Source organism: Sceloporus occidentalis, unplaced genomic scaffold (assembly GCF_023333645.1).
Source record: "Sceloporus occidentalis isolate IW3139 unplaced genomic scaffold, rSceOcc1.0.p SCAF_71, whole genome shotgun sequence".
Classification (NCBI taxonomy): domain Eukaryota; kingdom Metazoa; phylum Chordata; class Lepidosauria; order Squamata; family Phrynosomatidae; genus Sceloporus; species Sceloporus occidentalis.
In genome coordinates, this window is record NW_028317051.1 from 4,163,408 (window position 1) to 4,173,215 (window position 9,808).

Below are 9,808 nucleotides of genomic sequence, written 5' to 3' on the forward strand. Positions count from 1 at the left end.
TGGGAATTCATCTAGTAGAGCTTTTGTGAGGTCAGGATGAGAAGGCCTGGTTCTCAATATCCGTTCCAGTTCATCCCAAATGTGTTTGATGAGGTTTAGGAAAGGGCTCATGTTCTTCCACACCAAACTCATACAAAAATGTCTTTATGGACCTTGGTTTGTACACTGGGGCACAGTCATGCTGGAATAGAAAAGCGCCTTCCCCAAACTGTTCCCACACCGTTGCAAGCATAGCATTGTCCAAAATATCTTTGTATGCTGAAGTGACATAAGTTCCTGTTGGTGTAATGGTCTGGTGTCCCAATGCTTTTGTCCATATAGTGTATGAGAGAGTGGGTACTGGTGCACATCAGAGAGCTGTAGATTTTGGGTGATTTTAGCATGTTGTTAATTTTTGAGACGGTGCCCCATAAAGGTGACCTTTGACAAATGACAACGGCGCTGTACTGCAAGCAAAAGTTTTGATAAAATGACTTGCATTGAACAAACTTAATAGAGGAGGTGACTGAGCTTAAGTGTGCTAATTTGCAAGTGATTGTGAGAAGGAGAAGAGAAATTGAACATAGGGAGCGCAATTGCAGAGCTAGAGCCTTCTGCTGGACAAATTAAGACAAGGCCATAATGTGAAGCCACTGAATTTTTCAGATCTAAAGCTGTGGCGGTTGCAGAGTAGAGAAATTAATGACTAACCCCTTTGTGACAATGCTGATTTTATTTTTTGTACCCCTCGTGACAATGGCTGTTAACATTTCTGCGGTGATCCCACACAAGTTATATATTTGGGGTTTTTTTCAGGACAGAAAGGACTTTCTTTACATGCCATTATTTTGATTGTATCATTTAATTTACTAAAAAAAAGTATAAAATATGGTGGAAATTGAGAGAGGAAAAAAAGGACTTTTTCTGACTTTTACTTGAAAACTCTTTTTCTCATCTACAAAAAATGAAAAACACCTGCTAAATTGTCTCTAGTTTAGAAATACCAAATGTTTTTTTGCTTTTTGTACAAGTAGAATTTTGCAATTAAATTTTTTTTTTTCCCAAATCTGGTCATTCTGTCCCCATGTGCTATTTGAGACATCTTTGGAGCCAGCCAAACACCCCAATATGTGTTAAGCACCATCTCGGTATAATGATACCCCCATGCATGGGTTTGTCATGTTAATAGGCCACTTTTGCATTTTTTGGAATGTGGACATCTGGTTAGCCTGTGTCCATGACCTATTTTTGGGACATCTTTGAACCCGGCCAATTCAATGTATCCCTTATCTTCATTTAGCCCAAGCAGACTAAATGACACTGTATTGTTTACAATAGAAATGTAAACAGAACAGAAGGCTTTGCTTACTAGAGTGTTGGTACGCAAATTGCTATTTCAACCCATTGACTTCCCTCTATATAATGCATATATATATGTATATAATATTTCTATAATGCACAGTTAAAACAATATTATACAGGGCCAGTTAAGCTAGCTTCTTGCAAAAGAACTTTGCCCAGGATAGGCCTTAATGTATAATGAATTTGGTGAAATACAGCTCTCTTGCTTTAGTGAATAATGGAAAGAGTCCAGTTGATCAATGCAATGGTGCTTTGTCTGTTTAGTGGAAGATGGTAAAAAAGAAAATTTGTATTGAGCGTACAAAGTGCACAAACTACCAGTGTTTATATGCCTTCAGTCCTTTTGCCTCTTTTTTCCCCCCCAGATTAAATTCCAAACTACTATTGAGCATGTCAATAGTTACGGTCCAACTTGGACAGTGTGGCAACCAGATCGGCTATGAGTTATTTGACGTTATCCACAATGATCTTAACCATAATACTGGACTTTGCTCCCGGAGAGAAAACGACCATTATCAAGAAGTTTGCATGGAGAGATTCTTCAGCGAGGAGGAATCAGGAGGTATTTGTGTTAATTCCAGTGCTTGGTTTGTTTTTGATTTAATTTTATAAGGTATAAAGCCTTCTTCCTATTTTGATTATTGAGCATGGTTTTGTTTTATTTTCCTTATAATGCAGATTTTGTGGCACGGGCTGTTCTTGTAGACATGGAGCCTAAAGTAATATCTCAAACAATGTCTATGGCTACCCGTTCTGGAAAATGGAAATATGATCAAAAGTCGCACTTTTCTCAGAAGCAAGGATCGGGAAACAATTGGGCAAATGGGTATGATGCTAATAATTTTTACCACTTGTAAAAAAAAATTTGGTCAGGTAGGCCTATGTTGAAACATTGTATTTTTTTTTTCTTGTACATTTGCACTTTTGCAGTAAAGGAAAGAAAAATAAGAACACCCAATCCTGACATGGTCTTTGCCAGCTATGCCCTAACAGGAGCCTTTTGCCGAGGTTTATTGTAACAGGTGGAGATTTCACTACTTTTGACCCAGATTGTCCTGCATTACATCATTGACTTCAAATGCCATTAATAAAGTTCATGTGGATCTGCCATCTAAAAAGTAATGTAGAAATTGAACATGAAATAGTCCATGTTTTACAAGTAACAATAGTTGTTTTTGACACATCTTACTCTGACAGTCTCTAGTATTCGCTGAAATATGTTTTATTTTATTGTGCAGTTACTGTGTGCATGGTCCAAAACACCAAGACGTAGTCATGGACTTAGTTCGCAAGCAAGTGGAAAAATGTGATCGCTTGGCTGGTTTTTTCACAATAATGAGTATGGCTGGAGGAACAGGATCTGGCATGGGAACGTATGTGACACAGTGTTTACGTGATGCCTACCCGAACTCATTTCTCCTTAATGAAGTCATTTGGCCATATGGAACTGGAGAGGTTAATATTTTATATTAATATATTTAATATTTTTGGTCAATGAAACCAATTAACAGCATACAACCTATTGTTTTTGTTAATTTACGTATCCTGCCTGGGGCAGCAGGTCCAGGGGAGTAACAATCGCCCGCTGTGAAACTGGTGCACAATGGGCCAGTTAAAGGGGAGATCTTTGATCTTCCCAACTGGCCCATTTACACTGTGAAGACTGTGCCAGCACAGCCTCCAGAGACCGCATTCAAAGGCACTGCACGCCTTCAAGACACAGAGCATTGGGATATGACCTCACATATCCCAGCGCTCCATATCTTCAAAATACCAGGCACTTTCAATGCCAGAAAGATGCCGGGGGGCAGCTGGGGTGTGTGCTACCCTAGGTCGGACCTAGGGAAGCACAGAAGGTAAATACATCTCGTGTTTTGTTGGTCCTAAATGAAAAACTTGCAGGGTACCTTGGCTTGCTAGCTGAGCTTGAGTGCTTTAGCCAAATTCCTGTACTTAACCCTATTTAATAATGTGGGTTTGGATTTGAGCGCATGTAATCTGTTTTTGGTTTATTTATTATAGCTATGTTTCATGTCATTGCTCAGTAAATTCTGATTGAGTGTAGATGTAAAGTCAGATTGACAAACTGAGCCCAACGCCTGGCCTGTAGCATGGGGCTACCTCGTCCTTGCATATTTGGCAAAGGATTAACCCCTTAACGTCCATTGCCGGGTCAGGCACGTCATGCAAAACGGTCACTTAACGACCTATGACGTGCCTGACACGTCATCAGACTTAAACAAGCTTAGAAAGTGATCAATGATCACTTTCTAAGCTTAAACGGTGTTGCTGTAATGCCTCGATGTCGAGGCATTCAGCAACACCGAGATCGGCATGATGGGCCATGTCTGGCCCCTCCCCGGGGCGTCAACAGATAAAGTTGAAAAAGTTCGCTAGACAGTCTCCTGACCTTCTAGAGAACTCTGGCTCCACTTGCTGGTTGAATACAGGTACTGCATTCAACCATACAAGTCAATGGAGGCCAGCTTTCTAATCACTATGTGATTAGTAAAATATTTAAAAAAAAAAGAAAAAAAAGAAAAAAAGAAAAAAAGAAAAAGCTTAAAAAAAACATGGTAACATTTAAAAATTATTATGCTTTAGAGGAACTATCCAGTTCCAGCAAAATGTAAAAAAAAAGTCCAAAAAGAGTAAAATAAAATAAAAAAATAAAGTTTATTATTATGAGCAAGTGCTAAAATTAGCGCTGTATCTTCCCAAAAATCCTGACGTGGAAAAATTTAAATAAAAGCATTTCAAATACCCAAGGGGTGTCTAATTTAAAAAAATGAATGGTTTGATGGGGTAAATTGGAGTGGCCGGGCTCAAAGATAGGGCATAGGCACAGACTGACCGAAATGGGGGGGAAAAAAAGCGCACTTCCAAAATGTGGCATTTTAACCTCAAACACCAGACAAACGCATACATGTGGGGTATGAATGAACTCGGGAGATGTTCCTGAACACATATTAGGGTGTTGTTTGATAGTGACGTATACCTGGAGCTATAAATTTATACCCAAAGTACAATTTGTGTGAAAAAAATAATAAAAAAAAATACTACCACAAAGTGTGGCAAAGGCTGGTGGTAGAATCTGATGCATGGAAAGGGTTAAATACTACCATTTTAAGTACCTTGGGGTGTCTAGTTTTCAAAAATATATGGTTTTATGAGGTAAATTGTAGTGGCCGGGCTCAAAGATAGGGCATAGGCACAGACTGACCAAAATAGGGGGAAAAAAGCGCACTTCCCAAATGTGGCCTTTTAACCCCAAACAGCAGTCAAACCCATGCATGGGTGGTATCACTGTACTCGAGAGATGTTATTGAACACATATTAGGGTGTTGTTTGATAGTGACGTATACCTGGAGCTATAAATGTATACCCAAAGTACAATTTGTGTAAAAAAAAATACCAAAAAAATACTAACACAAAGTGTGGCAAAGGCTGGTGGTAGAATCTTATGCATGGAAAGGGTTAAAATACTAGCATTTGAAATACCTTGGGGTGTCTAGTTTTCAAAAATATATGATTTGATGGGGTAAATTGCATTGGCCGGCTTCAAAGATACCCGAAATGGCACATGGGGGGAAGAATTACCAGATTTGGAAAAAATGGTTTTGAAATAGCAAAACGCTACCTGTACTTAATGCTCCATAACGTGCAGAAAAAAGCAAAAAAACATAAAAACATTGGGTATTTCTAAACTCAGGACAAATAGTAGAATATATTTAGTAGGTTTTTTCATTAGCTTTTTTGGATGAGTAAAAGATTTTTGGGGTAAAAGTCAGAAAACGTGGGTTTTTTTTACATTTTTCATCATATTTTATTATTACAATGGTATCTGAAGAAAGCCCTTCTTGTCCTGAAAAAAACAACATATAATTTGTGTGGGTTCACTAAATGAGTGAAGAGAAAATTACATCTAAACACGAACACCGCAAAAGTATTAAAACAGCCTCGGTCCCAATGGTACAATAGGTAAAACACAGCCTGGTCCTTAAGGGGTTAAGCAACTGTAGTCATGTTCAGGTTATACAACTTTATTTCTCTTTTATAGGTGATTGTTCAAAACTACAATTCCATTCTGACCCTCTTCCACCTCTACCTGTCCTCAGATGCACTGCTAGTACATGAGAATGATATCATTCACAAAGTTTGTTCACAGCTAATGAATATTAAGCAGATATCTTTTCGGGATGTCAACAAAGTCATTGCTCATCAGTTGGGCAGCGTATTTCAGCCTGCATACACTTCAGATGGAGCGTCTCAATACAGCAGGAATCCTCTAGGTATGGTATTAATAGTGATTTTAGCTGGAAGTGGCCTGTGTTTTCTGTTAACTGTAATTATTATTACATACTTATATTCAAATAAGACATTTTTAAGATTGTTATATTTTAGAATTGTATATAGAAACATATAAATTTAATATATTCCTAATCTTTGGGGACTGATTTTAATTTTCACCACACTACTTGGACATTATTTTGAGGGTTTTTTTTGTTTTCTTTAAATAACATACTCCTTGCTAGGTAATCTATGGTGTCAAAATAGATACGAGAAGTGAGTTTCCACTAGCAAAGTTTGGTGACAATGATGAGGCTACATGAAGAAAAGAAAAAAAGGAAATAGTGCCAATGGTTTTTCAAATTATTATATTTCCAAAGCGCACATTTTTTATGTAAACAAATACTTTTCAAAATAAATACTTTCAAAATAAACAAAAACGATCCACTACATCCACACAAAGCAACACTATAGTCCTATCATAAAAGACAAAATTGAGCCAACTACCTATTGTTCTATACAGATGTGGTTAGGGTTTTTGTGCCTCTATTCTGCTTTTTTCTTATAAGGATATTTTATCTTGTGCACTAAAACCCCTGTCTTTGTATAATGCCTATACTTGAGGTATTCAGAAGGTAGATATGAACACTTGAGGTTCTTGCGGCAAAAAGGCCTACACTCTTGCTGCAACTTGTTTCACCAGTGGACAAAATACAAGACATCACTTTCTGAGAAATCAGAAACATCCAAGTCAAAGAACTACCACACATAAGTGCTTTGCCTTTTGATTATCTGACTAGGCACACCTTGGCAGATGGCACCCATCCATGCCGTTTTGGCCATCTGACGACCTGTCTTTGTTTCTTTAAAATACTTTTTTTTTTGGGCAGTGAGGTGTGGAAAAGGTGAAATAGATGTTGGACCACTACTTACATTAGTGTACCCTTTTAATTTAGGTGGTATTAAAATGGAGTAATGGTACGTTATTACAGTGAAATAAAAAACCTTTTGTCATTGTGCTTCGTCATTTAAATATAATATTGCTTTTCGCAGCTCTCGTTAAAGGTCTGATGGTTCTGTCCAGAAAACAATGACTTGTGTAATTTTAACAACGGTTACTCTACGGTTACTCTAATTTTTGCATCATGCACACAGGCTAAAGTTTAATATAACGGCACTCACATTGCCCTATTCTTCTTTCAGGTTATATATATAAAATACTAAAAGAAAATACATTATTTTAAGGCTCATGTGCTAATACAATGTTTTTCCTTTTCTTCGCAGGGGAATTAATGGCATGCCTGGTCCCACACCCTGAATTTAAGATGCTAGGTCTCCGTAACATTCCTCAAATGTCTGAACATTCCCTGGCATACAGTACATTTACTTGGCAGGGGCTTACCAAACATCTTAGGCAAATGCTCATTGCTAATGCGAAAATGGAAGAAGGTGAGGACAGGCCTGCAGTAGGGCTCCAAAAAAATAAAGAATAAATGTTCTTGTAAGCTACGCATGTTTATTTCTCTTGGATGTTCTGTTGATGACTTTGGGCTGTTCAGTTGGAAAAAGGAAAAAAGGTTCCTTTTATTGCTTGAAAAAAACAACACCCATGACTCTTAGCTTTTGCTGTAGCAAAACACTTAACCTTAAATCATCGCATGACTATAACAAAATAGCATGTATATAGATAGATATAGCCTGCCCAAGATATTTAAAAAAAGAAAAAAGAATTGCATGTGGTTATTACTGTATTTAGGGCATATTCCTGAAGTAGTATTCTTAAGCAAAATGACACATCACATTAGACAAGTAGATTTATTCAGCTATATTTTCACCAATGTGTAATTTACATACAATATACTGAAAACTGTATACCTGCTTCTTGTTGGATATATCTAGGATTTCTTTATCTGAATGGACTTTCTAAAATCATAATATATTGTGGTAATGTGTTTGTGATGGTAAAGCATACTTTTGTATGATACCACAAGGTAACCGTTTGTTTCTGTGTTACATGGATATCTAATTTAAAAGAGGCACGTGTGGTGCATAATTATAGTTTGTTTTTGTTTTTTTAAGTTTTTATTTCCTTCCCCAGGAATTAACTGGCAGGTGCGACCCTCATCACGGCCAACAGAGGAAAAGTTTTCCTCGAGAAGGGAACTGCTTTTTAATACTTCGCTTGCAAATCTGACAATTCTCCGAGGCAAGGACCTTCATAGTGCCTCTCTAGGTAAACAGAACTAAGGAGAAACTTTTTTTTTTTAAACATTACAAGCTACACTATTTTAAAGAAAACTATAGGGACATATTTAATTGTCATGTAAACATCGCTATATGTAAATTGCTATGGCTACAAATTAAATGAAGGGACAATAAGACAGACTGAAATTTGGTCTCAAGTTGACATGTTAATTTACCAACAAACACTGTTTGTATAGTTTGCGACAGTTCTGTACCCATGCCAACAACCTCTGTGTGAGTTAAGCATTGTGTAGTAAAACAGTTAATCCTCAAGTAGGTAGGTAGGTATATATAATGTGTGTACATTGCCCCACAGTGATGCACAATATTTACTGTAAGAATGTGTATGTATACTAATAACATATTTAAAGTATTGATAAAATGACTCTTTTCAGAAAAGTCATGTTTTACCATTTTTCAGAAAGTTTCCGTGATCCAGCATTATATACCTCGTGGCTGCCACCAGATGACGCTTATACTGTTTGGAAAACACCAAAATCATTCAACAAATATGAGAAATCGGCTACTTTGGTTAGCAATAGTCAATATTTGCTAAAACCCTTGGACAACATTGTTAGTAAGGCATGGGACATGTTTGCGTCCAAGTAAGTACCTCCACAAACATGAACAGTTGTTAGCAGGATCTAGTAAGTCCAGTTTTCAGCTCAGCCACTAGATTGAAATGTCTGTCTTTGCCATTCAAAAACAGTACTGAGCTTTTACTGTCACAGAGATAAGTGATACTTCAGTAATCTCTGACATACAAAATTGGTACTTTTGAAAGTCGCACAAATTTATAAATCTGCCGTTTTTATATGTGTATGTTTAATTTAGTTTTTGGTTTGTTTTTTTCTCCCGCTTTAGAGCATACATTCACCAATATACAAAATTTGGAATTGAGGAAGAGGAATTTTTGGAAAGTTTTGCAACCCTTGAACAGATTATTTCCAGTTATTCCAATTTGTGAATATTTCTCAGTAACGTTTAATTTTTTCCTTGTCTATTATTTATCAAAAGGTTTTTTTTTTACACTGTGATACTCCTGTAAGATAAATTTAAATCTGTTTAAATCAAAAGTATTGATTTTTTTTTTGTCATATTTTGCATTGTTTCACCCCTTTCCATCCAAGAGACAATTGCTATCATAGTTAAATTTTTTGTGACATTTGTTCAATCGTGAATCCCTTCTTTAATGTACTCAAAATGATATACACTATAAAGACAGAGTATTGGGACACGTGACCATTACACCAACAGGGACTTTTATGAAACACTGCATTCTAAATACATAGACATATATACCGTATTGGCTCGAATATAGGCCGCACTTTTTTCCCCCACTTTAAGTCTTTAAAGTGGGGGTGCGGCCTATATTCGGGGTCTAGCGCCTGACGCCCGGGACATGCGGTTCCGGGCGCCAGGCAGGCAGCAGGGTTAGGATACGGATCCCCGCAGCGGTGCAGGGGACCCGTATCCTACTCTCTGATACGCTCAGACAGCCTCCCCTGCCAGCACTTCCCATGGGGGGAGTGCTGGCACGGGAGATTGTCTGAGCGCATCGTGCAGACGTTCACCGGCAGCGGTGAACGTCCGCACCATGCGTTTTACCTCTGCCCCTATCAGGCACGTACCTGCCGGCAGCAGCCTGCACCCGCTGCTCGCCTCCAACAGGGAAGGCGCCGACGAACGGCAGGGCGTCCGTCCGTTAATCGCCGGCGTCCTTCGCGGGCTGTGTTCTCCGGAGCTCCTCTCCTCGTGTCCTCGGAGGGAGCGAGGTTCGCGGGTGCCGCGGTTGCAGGAACGCCGAGGTGGGGGGTGGTGCTGCAGCATGCTGCTCTGAAACCACCTCCCTCTGCAGTCCGTGGGGAAAGAGACAGAGGGGGCGGGACGGAGGCTTTTTATACAGGAGGGGCGGTGCTCCCAGCACCGGCTC

The 9,808-nt window shown here is 38.5% G+C and overlaps 1 protein-coding gene across 4 annotated transcripts; it reads left to right on the top strand.

Annotated features, from left to right (window-relative positions):
- The first annotated feature begins 1,731 nt into the window (after positions 1–1,731).
- LOC149286282 (tubulin delta chain-like) lies at positions 1,732–8,842 on the top strand. Of its 4 annotated transcripts, XM_089494330.1 has the most exons (8): positions 1,732–1,903; positions 2,020–2,167; positions 2,580–2,796; positions 5,402–5,633; positions 6,916–7,080; positions 7,730–7,864; positions 8,297–8,480; positions 8,740–8,842. In XM_089494330.1, exons 1-8 carry the CDS (start codon positions 1,732–1,734, stop codon positions 8,840–8,842), a joined length of 1,356 nt encoding a protein of 451 aa, XP_089350456.1. The 4 variants fall into 4 exon arrangements, with proteins under 4 accessions (XP_089350456.1, XP_089350458.1, XP_089350457.1 ...); XM_089494332.1 differs by lacking the exon at positions 8,297–8,480 and having other exon boundaries at positions 7,730–7,869; positions 8,732–8,842; XM_089494331.1 differs by lacking the exon at positions 6,916–7,080.
- The last annotated feature ends 966 nt before the right edge of the window (positions 8,843–9,808 follow it).

What these genes read in the sequence shown, in the direction of transcription:
- LOC149286282 (XM_089494330.1), top strand. Translation starts at nt 1,732, where the DNA reads ATGTCAATAGTTACGGTCCAACTTGGACAGTGTGGCAACCAGATCGGC. An exon ending in CAGCGAGGAGGAATCAGGAG is followed by an intron (nt 1,904 to 2,019) that starts GTATTTGTGTTA and finishes CTTATAATGCAG; the next exon opens with ATTTTGTGGCACGGGCTGTT. An exon ending in ATACAGCAGGAATCCTCTAG is followed by an intron (nt 5,634 to 6,915) that starts GTATGGTATTAA and finishes TTTTCTTCGCAG; the next exon opens with GGGAATTAATGGCATGCCTG.